This window comes from Chelonoidis abingdonii, chromosome 22 (genome assembly GCF_003597395.2).
Source record: "Chelonoidis abingdonii isolate Lonesome George chromosome 22, CheloAbing_2.0, whole genome shotgun sequence".
NCBI classification, from domain to species: Eukaryota; Metazoa; Chordata; order Testudines; family Testudinidae; genus Chelonoidis; species Chelonoidis abingdonii.
In genome coordinates this window covers 21,819,300-21,840,396 of record NC_133790.1, presented here as the reverse complement: position 1 = coordinate 21,840,396, position 21,097 = coordinate 21,819,300, and the positions used below count along the sequence as shown (strand labels likewise).

The window sequence follows — 21,097 nt, the reverse complement described above, 5'->3', positions numbered from 1 at the left end:
TGGTATCTTCCCTGGAGAATCATAATGCTGTTTGATCATGTACTCCTCTAGGGGCAATTCCTGGGTGGTGTTTTTTCTCTCCCACTGACCCAGAGTCCAGTCAGGCAGTATAAACGACAAGAGTATATGTTTCTGGGAGTGTCTCTTACCCCTGACATTGCAAACACACACTGCCATTATCCATCTCCTAACAGCCCAGTCTAGGTATTATGTGGTATTGTAAATGTTGTGCTTCCTGATCTAGAAGGCACCATTCTGCTAATGTGCCAGTAGGGTACCATGAAGTTGCCTTAAGCTGGGTGTGCTTCATTTACTAACAGATAGCTGGGTTGTGGGAGGTCAGACCATGCACTCAGAGATGTCACTTATGGGGCTTTCCCAGTGACTGACCCTCCCCAGCTCAGGTGGTGTCTCTCTCTGTGTTTCAGGTCTGCGAGGTCTGATGTTGTCAGTCATGTTGGCCTCTCTCATGAGCTCCCTGACTTCCATTTTTAATAGTGCTAGCACTCTGTTCACCATGGACATCTACACCAAAATACGATCCCAGGCATCTGAGAGAGAGCTCATGCTGGCTGGGAGGTAAGTGTTACTGCCCCGCTTCCCAGCATTAGGAACCTAATGAAATATTGGAGCCATCACAGACTGTACCCTTCAAAGTTCACCTTAAAGTGCCTTGATGAACAACCTTCCACTGAATGCATGTGATGCAGCAGTGACCTCTTGTGGCCTGACAGCTTAATCCCATGTGTGTCTTTCTCGATACTCTGTGGGGTGGTTTCCAGGCCTCGTTTCTTATTTAAAGATTAATCTGAGGTGTCTATTCCCTACAGATATCCCAGGGGATCTATTTAAATTTCGTTCCAAGATGCCAGTTAGACAAAGCTACAGCATCAGTAATATTCACTAGCTATGCGCTGATTTCTCTTTTATTTATCCCTCTCTGGTGTTTTATTGATTGCTGTGTTTATTTGTGCTTATTGATTTATTGTCTTGAGAGCAGAGTTGTCATTTTGAATTGACTGAGAGCTGATGGATCGGGTGAGATTTCATTGCCGGTTGGTCTTTTTCCCTAGTGCTGATGACTGATTACTGTTATTTTTGCTGATGTTTTAATGCTGGTTGAATAACACAATGAATTGTTGATTGGTTCATTGTGATTTCTGTATTTCTGATTGATATTTATAAATAGGTGGCTAACAGATTTTTTGATTGGCTATATTTGCAGGTTATTTATCTTAGCTTTAATTGGTATCAGCATTGCTTGGATTCCTGTGGTGCAGTCAGCTCAGAGTGGGCAGCTCTTTGATTATATACAGTCTATCACCAGCTACCTGGGGCCACCCATTGCTGCTGTCTTCCTGCTTGCTATCTTCTGTAAGAGGGTCAATGAGGAGGTGAGTACAGGCTAGGAGAAGGGCTCTGTGTGCAGAAGGTCACAGAAGACATTCATCTGTGCACTGGGACAACTCCCCTTTCTTAGTTTCAATTTGATTCTCAATTTCTTTGAGGCTATTCCCGCTACAGGCCAGTGCCCGAGGTTCCAAAGCAGAATGCTTGAGGGGCTCTTGGCTCAGTTGAGGAATCCTTATACTCCCCTTCCATCACATATATATAAATGTGCATGGACTTTGTTGGACTTTATTGGCTCCTAGATAGCTGTGAAGCTGGAACCACCTACTGTTTCACTGTGACCTGTGCTGAAGGGATAATTTCTGGGAAACAGTGCTTTATTGCAACCTTCTAGATCAGTAGTTCTCAAACTTTTGCACTGGTGACCCCATTCACATAGCAAACCTCTAAGTGCGACCCCTCATAAATAAAAACACATGGTTTTTAACACCATTATACATATATTTAACACTATTATAAATGCTGGATGCAAAGCAGGGTTTGGGGTGGAGGCTGACAGCTCGTGACCCTGCATGTAATAACCTCGGAACTCCCTGAGGGGTCCCAACCCCCAGTTTGACAACCCCTGTTCTAGGTTCTCTGTGGGTTCTGTAGGCTTCAACAAGGAAGGGGAAAGTCCTGTGGTTAAGCTGCTGGACTGGAACTCATGAGATCTGGTTTCTATTCCCAGCTGTGCCACAGACGCCCTGTGAGAACTTAGGCAGGTCACTGTTGGCTTGAATTTCAGAGGTGCTGAGCACTCAGAACAGCTCCCTCAGAAGTCAGTGAGAACTGTGCGCTCAGCACCTCTGAAAATCACTCCAATAATAGCTCTGTAGCTCAATTTCCCCACTTGCAATGCTGAGGATAATACTTGCCTATGAGGATAAATTAATTTAATATTTGTGAGGTGCACAGATGCAATGGTGAGGAAAGCCAATAGATAAACAATATAACACTGTTTCCAGGTAGGATTGGAGCTTTCTAGTTACTTTGACTCCTTTCTAACACTACTCTTTCTCTAGACATTGGTGAATATAGTACTAGTGTTTAGATACTTCCTAATCAGGGATGTTCCATTTCCAGTCACTGCTTGGTTGAACCTCATGGTTAAAGGATCAGATCCTGAGGTCCTTATTCAGAGAAGTCTTCCGTTGATTTCAGTTGGAATTTTGCCTGAGTAAGAGTGGATTAAGAACTAGTAAGACTCTCAGCATTTGGTCAAAAGCGCAGTCTTAATTAGAATAAATACTGGGAACAAATAAAAGTCACAGAGATCTGAAGCACTGCCTGGATCATGGACTGATATTTATTTAGTATCCAAGACTAGACTTTTCTGAAAAGTTCTTATTTTTATGATAAATTGAGGTTCTCATCTTGTCTTATTCCAATACTTTTTTGTGATTTTTTTTTCTGACCATTTAATAATAAATTTGTTCTAACTAGAAAGTTTCCAGCAGGATTTATAATTCAGTACCACTGTCATTAGTTGTCTCCTTTCTAGCATATAGGCCAAATTTACTGCTGGTGTAAGTGAGTGCAATTGCATTAAAGTCAATAGGGCTGCACCTGCTTACTTCATAAGTGAATTTGGCTCTGTATATTTTGTTTATATTTATGATATTCAGAATAGAGAGCGACAGACAGAGTAAACACATGGATAAGGAAGGCCAGTGCTCTGAAGGTTCAAAGGTTTTGGTTCAGATAATGCTAGATGCTCATCTGACATTCTCCAGACTTCAGAAACAGCTTGTATATGAGCTGTGTTGTAGGAGCAGGGGATTTTACTCTCTTCATAGTTATTAAAGTCAGAAAGGACCTTTTCTGATGATCTTATCTGCATAACACAGGCCAAAAAATATCAGCCAAGACCTGGGGCAGGATATACTTATCAATCTTGTTGGCATATGTCAAGATGGGAGAAGATGGTTATTTATCTGTATTGTAACTGTTGTTCTTCAGGATGTGGGTGTACATACATTGCACTCAGGTGTGCAGATGCCCAGTGCACCAAAGCTGGAGAACTTTGCCTAGCAGTACCCATGGGGTGGCGCTGCCCCAATCCCCCCTCAATTTCTTCACACTGAATGTCAAGAGTAGAAACTTTGATGTAGAGGGGACAGAAGGTGGGTCATGCAATATGCATTTCGCTCCTCCCATCTTGAAGAACAAGTTACAATATAGGTAAGTAAATATATTTTCTTCTTCAAATGATTGTACATGTTTGTTCCACTCTTGTGACTCTCAAGCTGTACTCACAGGAGGTTGAACTTGGAATATACTTAGACGATTGCAGGACTACCCTCCTGAAGTTTTATCTGACGTAGATGCAGTGGTAATTGTATAACGCTTGGTAAAAGTATGTACAGAAGACCAGGTAGCAGCCCAGCAAACGTCCAGTATTGAACCATCACTGATCAATGCTATTGACATCACTTGGACCCTCGTCGAATGAACCCACCGTCTTTGTGGAGGCGCGGTCTCAGCTATTTCATATGCAGATGGAATGCAAGAAGTTATCCATGGAAATTATTTGCCCAGAAATCACCTGTCCCTTCATTCAAAGAGCACAAGAGATAAACAGATGAAACAATGCCCAAAGAGGCTTAGTACAGTCGAGGTAGAATGCCAACCATTGCCTCGTATCCAACAATTGAAGGTACTGTTCATCTGTGTTGGAGTGTGGTTTAGGAAAACATCAGTAAATAAACCATTTGGTTAAGGTTAAACTATGAAACCACTTCCTAGAAAAATTTTGGATGTGGCCATAAAGCTACTTTGTCATTGAAAAACTGTATGTACTGGGGTTCTGCCATTAAGGCCTGCGGCTTGCACACTCTTGTAGATCTCATAGCTATAGAGAAGGCTGTCTTTTCATGCAGGAGGAACAGAGAATTCAACCAACACCCATAAGGGCAGCAAGGACACTATGAAGGTCCCACAAGGGAACTGGCTTTTTCACAGGCAGGTGGAGGTGAATGATTCCCATTTGAAATCTCAGCACCATGGGGTTTTGAGAAAACTGATGTTACTTGGATGGCTGGGTGAAATGCCAAAATTTCTGCCAAGTGAACCTTTAATGAGCTGAGGAAGAGACCAGGAGACTGAAGGTGTAATAAGTACTCCCAAATGCCCTGAATACCATCCAGCATTGGCTGAATTCCCCGAGCAAGTGCCCAAACTGAAAAATGTTTACTAAGGCAACTTACTTGGTTAAGTGGAGAGGGCTTCCTGCTGTTAAGGAACACCTGATGAACAGCTTCTGACCATCATTCCTCCTCCTCATCTAGCCGTGTAGCATCCACACTGTGAGATGCAGAATACGAAGTGCTGTATGCAAAACTTGACCCTAGTGCTGAAGTCTGTAGGTCGGGATGAAGAGATATGGGAGGCCAAACTGATAGTCTGAGAAGGTCAGAGAACCAACATTGCCTTGGCCAGGCCGGAGCAATGAGAATGAGTTGGCATAGTTCAATTTCAGATTGAGAATGAACTGTGGGATGATTGGGATCAGAGAGAAGGCATACATTAGAGCTGATCCACGATTGATATGGAAAATGTCAGTAAGGAGCCTGGACCAAGATCTGCTCAAGAGCAAAATGAATATCACTTCTGGTTGTCTTGGCAAACTGGTCAACAGTTGGGAATGCCCCATTCCACAGAGATGGACCTCAATACAAGACGTCAGAGACCACTCATGATTTTGGGAGAAATTCCTACTGAGGTGATCTGCCAAGTGATTCTGAGCCCCAGGTAAGTGAGAGGCTGTGGGAATGATGCTCTCCCAGATGCAGAACTGCCAGTACTTTATTGCCTCCTGACACAGCAAGTTGGAGTGAGCTCTACCCTGCTTGTTCTCATAATATATTGCAGTGTTATTGTTAAGCGCGTGAACTGCTGTACTACTGACGTGATCCCAGAAGGCTCAGCAGGCATTGTAAATGGCTTGAAGCTCAAAGACATTGATGTGGAGGGGAACGGCTCGTTCTGAGCACAAGCCCGGAATTTTCAACGCTCTTAGATGTGTTCTCCAACCTATTGTTGAAGGCATTGGTGACTATAGTCCTGGTCAGTGGAGGACATGCAAAGGGAACATCCTGGCATATGTTGCTCAAAACTGCTGTAGGGAGTCCAGGATCTCCAGAGGCACTTAGACAAGACTGTCCAACAATTGACAACTTTACATTTGAAGAAGGCAAAAGCAGAGTCTTGCATGCTGGTCTACAAAAGGGCATGCAGCCATATGATGGAGTCCCTTCGAGCTCTCCAGTAGTCTTGCTTAGTCTTATGAGACCTCTTCCTTGGAGGACCTGAGGAAGGAGAACAGTTTCTGTTAGGAGAAGCACCGAATCTTGAGCCAGGAGTCACATTTCATGTCTGCTCTGAAAGAGAGGACAGAGCTCTGTGGTTTGAAGAAGTCTCTAGTGCTGAGGACCTCACAGCCTACTTTGAGAGGTGTTGTTTCAGACGCAAGTCCCTCGCTAACCTGAGTCCCCCTCTTAAAGGACTTGCATATAGAACACCTCTCATTATTGTGCCCTTCTCCTAGGCACAACAAACACCATGGGTGGGGTTCAGTGTTGGGGATAGCAACCCCATACAATGGACAATGTTTAAATCACGGTAAGAGCATCACCCAATGCAACAAACTAGCTATCTTAACTATTTTAACTAAACCTAAGGGTACTACTAGACTACACTAAGAAAAAAATGGTTACTTATCATTTCGTAACTGTTGTTCTTCAAGATGTGTTGCTCATGTCCATTCCAATAGGTGTGTGCATGTGCCACATGCATGATCGTCAGAAGGTTTTACCCTAGCAGTACCCGGCGGGTCGTATGTGAAGCCCCTGGAGTGGCGCCTTCATGGCGGTGTATATAGGCCCCTGCCAATCTGCCGCCTGTTTGGTGCCTTCTTGCTGGAATACTCTGACAGAGGGGAGGCGAGTGGGATTTGGAATGGACATGAGCACACATGTCGAAGAACAACAGTTAAGAGATGGTAAATAACAGTTTTCTCTGAGTGCTTGCACATGTCCATTCCAGTAGGTGACTCCCAAGCAGTTTCCATGGAGGAGGGGTCAGAGTTCACCGAGTTGCTGACTGAAGTATTGCCCTGCCGAAGGCCGCATCGTGTCTGACCTGTTGAGTGATGGTGTAGTGCGACTTGAAGGTGTGGACGGAAGACCATGTTGCTGCCTTGCATATGTCCTGAATAGGGACTTGCACAACGAATGCGGCACATAGCACGTTCTGATGCAAGATGTGATCCACGATGAAATGTGCTGAGATGAGATGGGAAGTCCTCTCATCCTTTCGGCGATTGCAATAAAGAGCTGTGGTAACTTATGAGACATCTTTGTGCAGTCAATGTAGAAGGCTAGGGCACGCCTGGTGTCCAGAGAATGAAGTACTTTCTCTCTGTTGCTGGCATGAGGTTTAGGAAAGAATACCGGTAAAAATATATCCTGCTTTACATGAAAGTGTGAGACTACCTTGGGTAGGAATGCTGGGTGAGGGCGTAGTTGCACCTTCTCTCTATAAAAAAGGTGGAGGCTCAGAAGTCACTGTTCTGAGTTCAGAGACCCTTCTGGCTGAGGTAATGGCTGCCAGAAAAGCCACCTCCCAGGACAGGTAGGATAGAGGGCAGGTCGCCATGGGCTCGAAAGAGGTCCCCATAAGTCTGGAGAGAACCAGGTTGAGATCCCATTGGGGAATGGGCTGCTGCACCTGCGGATAAAGCCTGTCCAAGCCCTTGAGAAACTGACCAAACATGGGATTTCCAAAGACCAACCTACTCGCCATGCCTGGGTGGAAGGCTGAACTGGCAGCCAGGTGCACCTTAATAGATTATATCACCAGCCCCTGTTGTTTCAGGTACAGAAGTGTAGTCTTGCATGATGAGGTCCGGGAGCATAGGAAGGGCTACTGGCCTGTCCACTGATCATTTCAGCAATGTGGTGAACCTGTGCTGGCAGGGCCACGCTGGTGCTATGAGGATCACCGAAGCTCTGTCCTGCCAGACCTTGTGTATGAGAGGGAAGGGCAGGAACGCATATATATAGCAGATGACCTGTCCATGGGAGGTGAAAAGTGTCTGCTATGGAGCCGTGGCTGTGGTTCTGAAAGGAGCAGAACAGCTGGCACTTTGTTGCTCCATGTCGCAAACAGGTCCATGCAGGAATAGCCCCACCTCTGGAAGATGGGAAGGGCAGTGTCCGCTCTGAGTGGCTACTCATGAGTGAACGAGCGGCTGAGGAGGTACACTAGTTCGTTCTGTGCTCCTGGCAGATATGAGGCCTGTAGCTGGATGGAGTCTGCAATGCAGAGATCCCACAGTCAGAGAGCTTCCTGGCACAGGGGAGAAGAGCGAGTACCACCTTGTTTGTTTATAGAGAACGTCGCTGTGGTGTTGTCCATCATCACTGAGACACGCTTGCCCTGAAGATGGGCCTGGAACATCTGGCAAGCCAGGCGAACCGCTCTCCCTTCCCTGACATTAATATGCAGCAATAGTTCTGGTTGTGACCACAGGCCTTGAGTTCTGATACTGCCCAGGTGTGCTCTCCAGCACTTCTCTGATGCGTCCATGACCAGCGACAGTGAAGGCTGAGACTTGATGAAGGGCACTCCCACACAGACCACCTGAGGTTTTAGCCAGCAGCTGAGGGACTCAAGAATCAGGGATGGGAGGGTCACCAGTCTGTCCAGAGGGTCCCGGCTTGATCTGTGTACATTCGCCAAACAAGCCTGGAGGGGGAGAAGGCACAATCTGGCGTGTTGTACTACATATGTGCAGGTCACTATATGCCCCAGAAGCTTCATGCAGTTTCTGGCCATTGTTGTTGGAAACCGGCGGAGGCTCTTGATGATGCCCCTGATGCTTTGGAACCGGGACTTGGGCAGGAAAGCTCTGGCTTGAGTGGAGTCCAGGAGAGCCCCAGTAAATTCTGTTTTTTGGGTTGAGGCTAGGGTAGACTTGGGCCAATTCAGAATGAGCCCCAATCTGCTGAAAGTGGTGCATGCCAACACCATGTGCTCTTGCACTTGCACCCGAGAATCGTGTTTGATGAGCCAGTTGCCCAGGTATGGGAAGACCTGTACCTGGCATTTGCAGAGGAAGCCCAAATTGGAGTACAGTGAACTGGTAGTGTCGACCACTGACCACAAATTTCAGGAATCGTCTGTGCGCTGGAATAATTGATATATGGAAGTAAGGGTCCTTCAGGTCGAGGGTGGCATACCAGTCTCCCGGATCCAGAGAAGGAATGATGGTGGCCAGAGAAACCATACAAAACTTCAGCTTTCTTATAAATGTGTTGAGGTTTCGCAGATCCAGGATAGGACTGAGCCCACCTTTGGCACTGGGGATGAGGAAATATCAAGAGTAGAATCCCCTGCCCCATAACTCCTGAGGAACCTCCTCTATCACCCCTAGAGTGGACCTCAGTGGTGCTAGGGAGCATCATAGTGGGCTTGCCCTGGTGCCGGGTAGGTGATGCCACAGACGGTGCTGCCATCAAGTGCTGCAGATTGAGTCACAGGCAGTGCTGACATCAGTGCCCAAAATGGTGCAGCAGATGTACCAGGCATCGGCACTGCAGGATCAGCCAGGCCTTGTGCCATATGCACCTGAACCAGTGCCTGGGAATGCAAGGTGGGGGACTATGCCATCATGGCAGTCAGTCCTATGCGGCCTCAACAGTACCCGATATGGAGGGAAGGTTCAGGTCCTCCTCCAGCACCTCCCAGACTGGGGAGTCCACCGATACTGGACTCGATGGACCTTCCCTCGAGGCCGGAGTCAACGGTGTCAGGACCGATGGAACAGCCTTCTGGTGTCCTGGCATGGGATGCACAGCACTGGTGTCCTGTTTGCTCTTCTTGGTGGGGAAACGGCCACTCTTTGCCTTTTTCTTCTTATGCGGCACTAGGGACTGTGATTGGTGTTGCACTGATGAGCTGGCCTTGCACACTGTGGAGAGGTGCCGATGCTCCTTATGCAGGTCGTGCCGAGGTGTCCTGCACCAAGGCTGGTGCGCTGTGCACCGAGGGTGCTGGTGCCACCTCTTGTGCAGGTTGAGGCTGAAAAGCAGAATTCAGTAAAAGGAGTTTCAGCTGATAGTCTGTCTCCCTTTTGGTTCTTGGCTTGAAGCCTCTACAAATACTACACTTGTCCTGCAAATCTCCCTCTCCCAGGCACTTCAGACAAGTGGCATGCAGATCCCCTCTGGGCATAGGCTTACCACACCTATCGCACGGCTTGAACCTGTGGGGCTGCAGCGTGCCCTGGTGAGGGGGAAAAACTTAGCGGGGGGGGGAACCCCAACTTAAACTAACTACTATAATAACAATTAACAACTATGTACAGGAAAAACCACTAGGAAAGCACTTGCTAAAGCAAGAGACAAGTTGCTCCAATGACCGTCAGTAGCAGTAAGAAGGAATGGAGCAGGTGGCAGGTCGGCAGGGGCCTATATATGCTGTCATGAAGGCGCCGCTCCTGGGGCTCCACAGCTGACCTGAAGGGTGCCGCTAGGGTAAAACCTTCCAATGATCATGCACGTGGCACGCGCACACACCTATTGGAATGGCTTTATACAGTAAGTTCCCAGAGAAACAGCTAAAAAATGTGAGGTAAATCACCACACACAATGCTCCAACTCTAGCTGTGGGCAGTGAGAAGGAACAGAGAAGGGTAGGGGCATTGCTGCCCTTAAATAGACAGGGAAGGGGCTAGAGCCCCAGGGCCTGAGCACCATCCTGATGACTACTGCTAGGCAAAGTTTTCCAACTTTGTTGTGATGGTTGTCTGAGAGGAATACACATCTGCAGCCACTTGAAGAAGAATCTTTACTTCTAATGTCTGAGTGCAAATTCCATGTAATTCTTGAGAGAGAATTTATTTTAAAAACAAATTCTGCAGTGCTGCTGTTCTTTTTTATAAAGATGCAGGCAAGAATCAGTCTAGAGATAGAGTTAGAGTTACTATGGTGCGGTGTATGGTTGCTGGTGAGAATACCATAGTAACTCTAACTCAGGAACCAATCCATGCAACAAACCTCGATGCCAACTCTGCCCACATATTTACACCAGCAACACCATCACAGGGCCTAACCAGATCAGCCACAACATCACCGGTTTATTCACCTGCACATCCACCAATGTAATACACGCCATCGTGTGCCAGCAATGCCTGTCTGCTATGTACATTGACCAAACTGGACAATCCCTATATAAAAGGATAAATGGACACAAGTCAGATATTAGGAATGGCAATATACAGAAACCTGTAGGAGAACACTTCAGCACCTGGACACAACATACGATTAAAGGCAGCCATCCGCAATAAAAACTTCAGGACCAGACTTCAAGAGAAACTGCTGAACTTCAGTTCATTTGCAAATTGACACCATCAGCTCAGGATTAAACAAAGACTGTGAATGGCTTGCCAACTACAAAAGCAGTTTCTCCTCCCTTGGTGTTCACACCTCAACTGCTAGAAGAGGGCCTCATCCTCCCTGACTGAACTAACCTCGTTATCTCTAGACTGATTCTTGCCTGCATATTTATTCCTGCCTCTGGAAATTTCCACTACATGCGTCTGACGAAGTGGGTATTCACCCATGGAAGCTTATGCTCCAATACATCTGTTAGTGTATAAGGTGCCACAGGACTCTTTGTCGCTTTTTACAGATCCAGACTAACACAGCTACCCCTCTGATACTTTTTTTTGCAGGGTGCTTTCTGGGGCTTGTTCATTGGGCTTGTAGTTGGGCTGAGTCGAATGACTGCAGAGTTTGCGTATGGTCCTGGAAGCTGTGTAAACCCCAGCAACTGTCCAAAGATAATTTGTGGAGTTCATTACCTTTACTTTGCTATAATCCTTTTTGGGATCTCCACCATCGTCATCCTGGGTATCTCACTGATAACTAAACCCATTCCTGATGTACATGTGAGTATTATTGCCTCTCCTGCTCTTTTATTCCCACTCCTGCTCCCTGAGATACTGGCAAGCTATGAAAAAAAATCACTTTAATTTACACTTTACAAATATTAATAAGTATACTCAATCCTAGAATTTAGAGTATGCAAATCATACAGGATCCTCCCAGCTAATTGGGTTCAGAGTGAAATTTTACATCTTCCCCAAATTATTTCTTGGTCCTGGTATTTCTGGAAAGGCAGCACACTCTGCTACATAAACAATATTCTGGAGATTATTCTGTAATCAGAAGCACCTTGAAGACATTATATAGTATACAATATGGACTACTACTGGAATTTGACACCTAAGAGCCACAAACAGTAGGTGGTGCATTTTCTGTGGTGTAGCAAAGATTTCAGTAATGACGTTGTTAATGAAGGGAAACAGGAATTGTCTCCTACAGTATCTCCCTACTCTTATGAGATCCCTAATAAACCCTGCATATTACTTAGCAAACAATCATGACCTCCAAATCCGATAGCCAGGATCAATGGCTATTAGCTAGGATGGGCAGGGATGGTGTCCTTAGCTTCTGTTTGCCAGAAGCTGGGATTGGGTGACAGGACACGGATCACTTGATGAGAACCTGTCTGTTCATTCCCTCTGTGGCACCTGGCACTGGCCACTGTCAGAGGACAGGACGCTGGGCTTGATGGACCTTTGGTCTGACCCAGTATGGCCGTTCTTATAGCGATCTCCATGTGCTGGTTTCAGTATTCTAAGGCTGCAGCTTTGAATTTTGTTTAATGGCAGCTCTATGGCTTGTGCTGGACTCTGCGGAACAGTGAAGAGAAGCGTATTGACCTGGATGCAGATGAGAGGATTGAGGGACTTGAGAGTAAAGATGATGAATCAGGTGATTTCTGAATAAAATTCTGTTAAGTTTTGTAGACACCATCAATGTATTTGAGGTCCCTAACTTCATTCCTGAGGAAACAATGAAGTGCCTTGTAGTCCCTTGAAAGCAGATGCTGAAGGGCTAGTATGCACAGAGAGTTAGTGCAATGATTTTTCACCACTGTTGGGTCTGATGTAGATTGGGAGTGAAATTAATTACATGATGGCAGTCTAGTTCCCTGTTGTTTTTTGTGCATAGCGCAAAAGACTTCATGTAATTAGATGAGAGGCTCAGGGCTAGAACAAAGTGGGTGGTGCTGGACAGGGGTGATAGCAGAGTTGTGTGAAAGGACTGAATGAAGATGCATTTGGAAGTGGTGTAGGGGGTTAGGTTTTGGAACAGCAAAGGTGGTGCACAGCAGGGTGAAGATGTTTTCCCAGAATTGCACTGGGGAAACTTGCACAAAACTCTGCCTGGCTCCAGGCTCTGATACCAAGCATGACTGAATTCAGCCATTTAATAAAAAGAGAAAAAATACAAAAACATTTGAACTACACTGTAACCTGGTTCTCAATCTCAAGCTGAAGAGTCAGGGCTGGAGTCTCGAGCCTGCTAAGGCCTCTGTGCACCATGTAAGCAGGGTAAAGTTGCCTTAAGTCAGCCAAAAATAGCTGGTAGAGAATTGCTCCTTGCAAGGGATGCCCTTTCCAGCAGAATGTTGGAGCTCCCTCCTGTGTAGCTACCCTCCCTAACCTTACCTGTGTAAGAGACAGAGGGAGCATGTTGAGGAAGGAAAGTGGGTGTGGCTGCCCCTGCTGCAAATGGCAGTGTAGTGGGAGAGGCCGAGGGTGAAGATCTGGCCCATTACTCTGTACTCAACACTTTTCAGTCCTGTTGCAAATCATGTATATTTAAGTATTTATAATGTGCTTGAATCAGCTAAGTGATTTTTAGCATTTGTGAGCTACCAGTGTTTTCAGCTATATCACTGCTAACTGGGAACAAACTGCTGTTCTTCGAGTAGATGCAGGCCCATATTCCACTTAGGTTGTATGCTCGCTTGCCCAGCACACTGGAGCAGGCGTCTCTCCGAAGAAACAGAGGAGCTGCTCTCTGTCACCTGTGCTGAGAAAAGGTTGCATAAGACCAACTGAGATCGCTCCAGGTCTTGGGGTGACTATTCCGCCTCCCCCAGGAAAAACATGGACCAGCACGGAGTTGATGCTGGCACACAGGATGGTACAGGTATCTCCATCCCTTCGCTGGTACTGAGTAGGGAGGTCAGAAACCCTGTACTGTTGACTCTGGTTCCAGCCTCTGGGTGTCTTTTTAGTCCGGTGCCAATGAGGGAGATGCTGGTACCGACTGTTTCCATATCGACAGCACACCAGGCAGCTACAGACTTCTGCTTTTCTATCCCAACCTTTCCTTTGGTCCAGGATTTTGCCAGGGTTGTGTCATCTCTTGCCCCATTGATTGAACAAGCCACTGACCCCTCAGGTCTGTTTGCACTGCATCCCAGTGTTCCCCTTCCACATGTTGTGGAAGCAGGGCTGATACAGGGACTTCAGTACCGGGAAACTCCTCAGACCTCTGCAGTTGGCTCTGCAAACGCTTCTGTGGTGGCTTTCACTGCCCTGGACATCAGTATCGTAAGACACCCCAATATCACTGCTCAATTCGGGACCAACAGCCACTTCTGCAGTGCTGCCTCCTGCCTTGTTCCAGGCGATGGATGAGTCAGACTGGTGTCTCATTCCCTTTGGTCTTGCTCCGCCCTTATCTCCAGCATCCTGAGGCTCCTCTATGTCTGAATCGGTGTCATCATCCTCCTGTTTTCCATCACCTGACCAGCATTGGGGGCTGTTGATGGACTGTTACGGGTACCAGGATTGGCACACATCTTGTGGTCAGTATGGAGGGCTCTGGCCCGGCACCTACTGGCCACCAATGCCTTACCTATGTCAGTGGCCTCCATGGAATCCGTGGAACACCCCTCAGTTTTGGAGGTCCTTCTCTTTGTCTTGCTCAAAGGTGAGATCAACAGCCAGGATGTGGTGGTGACTGTCCATCTACCGCAGGCCCCAGCACTGGCGGTCCTTCACCCTGCAGAGCCTCCAGAGTCCTCCCATACAGGCCCGTCTGCTCTGGAACAGGATCTGGTTTGGCTCAGCTAAGGGGCTCGTCTTCATCTTCAGACAATTCTGTGCTGCCCAGCTCATCCTCCCCTTTGGTACTGGAGGATTTTAAGGTGTACCAAGGCCTTTTGCAGCAGATAGCTGCTTCCCTTGGTATCCAAGTGGAGTTTGTGCAAGAGAACAGCCACAAATTAGTGAATATCTGCAGCTGTCTGCCCTGGTAGAGTTGCCTTCCCTACAAATGATGCACTCCTTGAACCTTTGGAGCATGCTGGTTTTGGTACTGCCTGCAGCTAAGCACATGGAAAAGCATTATTTCATTCCCATGCAGGGATTAGAGTGGTTTTACTCCTATCCAGCCCCAAATTCCTTAGCTGCAGCTGTGGTGAATAACAGCCTGGCAGGGCTGGTTTAAATCCAACCCCAAGAATAGAGATTCTATATGATTGGCTCTCATGGGCAGGAAAATTTACACCTCCTTTTTCTTACAGATGTGAATTGCTAACCAGGAAGCCTCACTGTCCAAGTAAGATTTTTTTTAAACTGGACAACTGTGTCAAAGTTTGCAGAGCAGCTCCCTGAGGCCTCGCAAGAGGAATTCTGGGCATTTGTCACTGAGGGCTGCTTGGTGGCTAATACGTCCTTGCAGTCCACACTAGAGGTCATGGACACCTCAGCCAGAGTGATGGTCTCCACAGTCACCATGAGGAGGGCTTTGGCTGCAGAATTCGTGCTGTGCCCCTAATGTCCAGCAAGCCATTGAGGATTTGCCTTTTAACGGCTAAACACTGTTTTTGGACAAAAGTGCTGCACTTCTTTGATTCCCGGGCCACTCTGCGGTCCTTGGGGTGTACACGCCAGCAATGCAGAGGTGCCAGTGTGACGTGCAATAGCAACAGCAGTATCGTCTGCAGTGAATGTTTGGCCAGCCTTTCACTCCCCTGAGGCAATGGGACTACCCCAGAAAGAGGGATAGATCCCACAAGAGAAAGCAGTTGGACTCGGGGTTTGGCCCCTCCCTGGCACCCTCCACATGCCCATTTTGATTCCTTGGTCCAGAGCACTGTTCCCGTCCTTGCTCCTCCCTTCTCTTCTCCCATTTTTGGGAACAGGCTGGCCTGTTTTCACAGGGCTTGGGGCTTGATCACCACTGACAGCTGGATCCTAAGCACTATCAGATTGGGTTATACCATCCAGTTTCTCTCCACATCATCTCCCCATCCTCCCTCCCAGTCCCTCTTCAGGGACTCCTCTCTCATGAGATACTGCTCCTCAAGCATGTCCACCCTCTACTTGCTTTTGGAGCAATGGAAGAGGTTCTGCAGGAACGCGGGGGTCACAGCTTCTACTTCCAGTACTTTCTGGTACCCAAATCGAAGGGAGGAGTAAGACCCATGCTTGTCTTTCGCAGCCTCAACAAATGTATCGGGCACATGAGGTTCCAAATGGTTGTCTATCTGATATTCTCCTTGCATCATCTCAGAACGACTGGTTTGCCGCTCTGGACCTTCAGGATGACTACTTTCATTTGTCAGTTTTGCTGAGCCACAGAAAATTCCTTTGATTCATCATGGCAGAGCCCACTTTCAGTACACAGTGCTTCCATTCAGCCTCTCTTCTGCACCCCCCCCCCCCCCAGGTTTTTACCAAATGCATGACCGTTGTTACAGCATATTTCAGGAAGAAAGGAATTCACATCTTCCTGAATCTGAATGACTGGTTACTGAGGGACAGAACTCCAGAGAGGAAGTTCTTGCTCACATCAGCACCACGCTGTACTTGCATGGCTGTCTTGATCTCATCCTAAACGCCAGGAAGTCAACCTTGTTTCCGCTGAGAAAATCGAGTTAATTGGGGCCCTCTTACATTCCATGATGTCAAAAGTGTTTCTGCCGACCGACCGTTTTCAGATAATTCACCACCATCGCCTCAGTCTGCAGTCTGAGCCTTTCACAACAGTTCGAATGTGTCTGAGACTCTTGGACCGGATTCCCACTTGAATGCAGGTGGTCCAGTTTGCAGGTCTGTGCCTTCAACCCCTTCAAATATGGCTCAGGAAGTTTACCATCCTTCTCTTCACCCTCTAGACAGACTGCCCATCTTCTTCCACTGGCCCTGGACTTCTTGCAGTGGTGGATGCATCCCAAGAGTGTTTGCCAGGGCGTTCCCTTTATCCAGCTCTCCTCAACCATGTTGGTTGTTACTGATGCCTGTCTGAGGTATTGGAGGGCACCCCTGGGGTCAATGAAAGTACAAGGGCTGTGGTTGGAACAGGAGTCTTCACTCCATATCAACATGCTGGAGCTGTAGGCCATCTACAATGCACATCATACTTTTCAGGACTGTATCAGAGACTCAGTGGTTCACATACTTACTGACAATACCATTGTGATATACTATGTGAATAAACAAGGGGGAGTAGACTCCAAGTGACTCTGCCTTCTTGGCGATCAGGCTGTGGCAGTTTTGCATCGAGGAGAGCATTATTTAAATAGCTATTTACTTGCCTGGGGTTCAGAATCATCTTGCAGACCATCTCAGCAAGTATTTTTCCCTGAGTCATGAGTGGTCCCTGAAGACACGTGCCCCCAAGGTCATCTTCACAGCTTGGGGCATTCTTTCCCCCAATCCCGATCATTCCTCAGGTCATTTTCAAACTCAGAGTGGATTGGGACAAGCTCATTCTCATTGTCCCAGTGTGGCCAAGACAGTGCTGGTTCTCCGACCTTCAACCTCCTGTACCATCCTCCCCATCCCGACTTACTGACTCAGAACGAAGGCTGCACCTTGCATCCTGCACTCATCTCCATGCATCTCATGGCGTGGATGCTCCATGGATGTGTGAGGAAGAAGAGCTGTGTACAGCAGCTGTCCAACAAGTCCTCCTTAACAGGAGAAAATCCTCCATCAGGATGCCCTATTCAGGAAAATGGAAGTGATTTTCAGTGTGGTCACTAGCCTTATAGAATCCAGCAAACCCTGGCCTCTATTGTGGACATTTTGGAATACTCACTTCGCCTTCAGTTGTTGGGGCTTGTGTTTAGTACATTGAAAGTGCATCTGGCAGTGATATTGGCATTTCATCCCCCTGCCATTCTGAGCCATGTTATCAAGAGTTTTAAAAGGGCTCCTTTATCTACATCCTCTGGTCTGAGAACCAGTTCCTCTGTGGGACTTTAACTCAGTCCTAGCAGCCTTAATGGGACCTCTGTTCGAGCCTCAGGCATCTTGTCCCTTTCCACTTTTATGTCAGAAAACTGCATTCCTGGTAGTGATAACGTCTGCAAGGCAAGTGTGAGTTGCAGGCTCTAATGGCAGAGCCTCCTTATACACAATTCTCGGAAGACAAAGTGACTTTGTGATTGCATCCCAGATTTTTGTCCCAAAGTGGTCTCTCAATTTCATTTGACCCAGGTGGTATATTTACCTGTGTTCTTTCCCAAGCCACATTCCTTATACATTAGGCGATGTCTGGCCTTCTGTCTGGCAGGACATAACTGTTTTGTGCTTTGCCTTGTTTGTTCGTGTCATGTACAGATGACATGAAGAGTGAAGCAGTTTCTTCCTCGACTGTTTCCAAATGGACAACATCCTGCATTAAGGCTGCATATGAAATAGCTTTGGCTACCCCCCGTCAGTAGGTGTGAGCTCTTTCTGCAAGGGTGCAAGCAATGTCCATAGCATTCCTCTGTGACGTTTCCATATTGGACATTTGCAGGGCTGCTACATGGTCATAGATACATATGTTCATGAACCATTATGCCATAGTTGCATCTTCCAGGGCGGATGCAGGCTGTGGTAGGTCTGTAGTCCTTGTTTAGGTAAACTCTGAGCCCTGCCTCCTAGAGGGAATATTGCTTCTTAGTCAAAGTGAAATACATGTCTGCATCTACTTGAAGAAGAAATGGTTACTTACTGCTTCAAGATGTGATGCAGATGTGTATTCCATGACCGACCTGCTGTCCCTTCTGCATCAGAATCTTATTTCCAGGCATTCAGTGTGAGGGAACTAAGGGAGGGCCATGGTGGCACTGCCACATTTAGCTGGGGAGGGGCTATAGTCACAGGGCATGAGCACCGCCCCTCTACGGGTACTTTAAGGCAAATTTCTCCAGCTCTGGTGCACTGGGCCGTGCATATACCTAGGTGGAATACATGTCTGCATCAGATCTTGAAGAACCACAGGTACAGTAAATAACGATTTCTTAGTGAACTGGAAAGCACAGGGGTTTGTAGGATACAAAAGAATTGATTGTAATGCTATTTGGTGGTTATGAATCACTCACTCCACAGGTCTGCTGTGGAATTGCAACATTCATCCTAGAGAGCTTTTGAATCATTAAGACCACGAATTCGAGGCTGTTATTTCAATTACAAGAGTCTATAAAGAATGCTTTGTATCACCAAGACCTTGTTTTAGTGCCAGTCTTCTAGATCCACACACACCATGTTTCTTGACCTTTGTGCTATTCTCTATCACAGAGGAAGGCGATGAAGGACAAGGGTTCTTGAAGAAGGCCTACAACTGGTTCTGTGGCTTCGATCAGAAAAAAGGGCCGAAACTGAGCAAAGAGGAGCAGGAGGCAATGGAGAAGAAAATGACTGACACTTCCGAGGTGCCATTCTGGAGAAATGTTGTGAACATCAATGGGGTCATTCTGTTGGCTGTGGCTGTATTCTGTCATGCCTTCTTTGCATAAATCCAACCTTACGCCCCAGCGTTTTTATGAAGGTCTAACTCAAGTTCATTTTTCTTGTGAATTTGCACTGTATTATTCAAAAGATAAATAACACTACACTAGATCCACGTATCAGTCTAGTAAGCTGAGATTTAATTCATTACATTGATTTATTCATTGTTATTTTTAGAAGTTGGTGAAACTAGTTTGATTTCTATGCCCCTTTTTCCTTACTTTCCCTACAGTGATCCCGTTTTTTTTTTAAGTTCAGCTAAATGGAGGACTGTGCTATAGATTCAGGATGAATGAATCCTTTCAAAATATAGGCTGCCTTACGTAAGTTCCCTATCCATGACATTTTATTGATGTATTCCTTTGATACTATAGCTATTTTTTTCAGTAGAATTTTTCTGTCTCTACTCTCTGTTCCATATGTTATGCTATTTTGCAGTGGACTTCTTCCTCTCTAGTCTTTATTCACTCTTTCTCCTAAGTGGAATATGAACCCCGGTAGCTTCTGAGTTTAACTCTTGTATTTGTGCTGTTTGAGTCAGTTTGAAAATAGGCAAAACAAGTCTGGCCAGTCCTAATAAGAGTTGTGTTTATTGCCTGACCTTTAGCTTTAAAAGTTTGTACACACAGCATTTAGTTTTAATATGAATTTATCCTTGAATATGAAAGCTCTATTTATAAAAATATATTCTTGTTGATTTTTATTCCTCAGCATGATATGTCAAAGTTAGCATCCATTTACATTGCCTGTAGACCTCCATTTTATAAGAAGGCCGTAGTGTACTCTTAATTCCCCTTCTCAGTTAGTGGATTTACCACCTGGTAATTCTTTATCATGGGTGAACATTGGCCTTGTGTCTTGCTTCCAAGTACACAAAGACATTACAGTATTTTTCCTGCCAAATTACAAATCTTCCTTCCCTGACAATTTCTCTACAAAATTTCATTTATGCCATGAGTAAGACTGTTACACTGTAGTTTCCCCAAGGAGAACAGTCTCTGCTCTGACACCATCTAAACCATTCCAATTCTCTTCACCTTATTTGGAAGTGTGAGACAGTGATGAGGCAATGACCTTGGTTTGGGTCTCAGAGACCAATATGGCGAGATGATGTGTGATACTGCAAGACCAGGATGAAAAGTGAAAATAGAACATCTTACGGTCTAATTCATCTCCCTCAGAAGGCGTGGATACAGAGAAGGCACTGGGGAAATTCCCAGTTGGCACAGCTAATCTGTATCACAATGCTTTGTTGCCTTATGTACTACAGCTTCCTACACAGTGAGGTGTAACATGCATCTCATCTACCTGCAGTATTGTACAGCGTTGTGAACTGTGCTGCAACATGTAACAGGCAAGCCAGTGTGGTCTTTTGTAAATCCCTTTAACTTTCATCACACTGTGCTGTTGTCTCACAGTCTGTTGCTGCTTCAGAGGAGTGCATAACAGAATGTACTGTCCTCTTGCAGCTGCAATATGATCTTCAGGATAATTCTGTCTCCCTGCAGTGTCCTGATATGTGCTGCATAGTGCCAAATCAAATAGTACAATCTAAATCCTAATGCAAACTGGCTTCTTTTAATGAATACAGCAGCAGAGAGCATCTTAAGTCATTACTCTGTTGTGCTGTGGAATTCATTATATTTCACTAACTGTGAGGGTTTGTATGTATTCAAATTTTTCTGATGTGTCTGTGGTCCACAAAGTCAAGAGTTCATTGTATAAGACAATGGAAAATGTAAAAAATAAAAACAATTTCTCTTTAATCAAATGCTGAGATCAAATCTCTTCAGTCCTGATCACTTGCACACCTAGGAGTCCAATGCCCATGTCTAGGGGTCCACAGCTGTTCATATGGTGGCTCTGGGTTGCTGTAGCAGATAAACTGGTGAATGAGCCCTTCTTGTGGATGATGCAGCTCTTTAGCTACAGTTTAACGATCCTGAAAACACTGAGATGAGACCATTTGGATGAAGGCAGAAATAACACAGCTGGATCTCCCAGCCAAGCTGAGCAGCCTATACCATGACCCCCTTCTTGGGCAATCTTGAT

The 21,097-nt window shown here is 46.2% G+C and overlaps 1 protein-coding gene across 1 annotated transcript in view; it reads left to right on the top strand.

Moving 5' to 3' along the window:
• The window catches only part of LOC116837122 (sodium/glucose cotransporter 1-like), a 48,984-nt gene extending 29,102 nt beyond the window's left edge, over positions 1–19,882 (top strand). Inside the window, exons 11-15 of the mRNA XM_032801302.2 lie at positions 429–579; positions 1,226–1,394; positions 11,129–11,344; positions 12,131–12,233; positions 18,836–19,882. Of these exons, the coding sequence (XP_032657193.1) occupies positions 429–579; positions 1,226–1,394; positions 11,129–11,344; positions 12,131–12,233; positions 18,836–19,053 (857 nt within the window). The 3' untranslated portion in view covers positions 19,054–19,882. The remainder of the gene's footprint in view (positions 1–428; positions 580–1,225; positions 1,395–11,128; positions 11,345–12,130; positions 12,234–18,835) is intronic.
• The last annotated feature ends 1,215 nt before the right edge of the window (positions 19,883–21,097 follow it).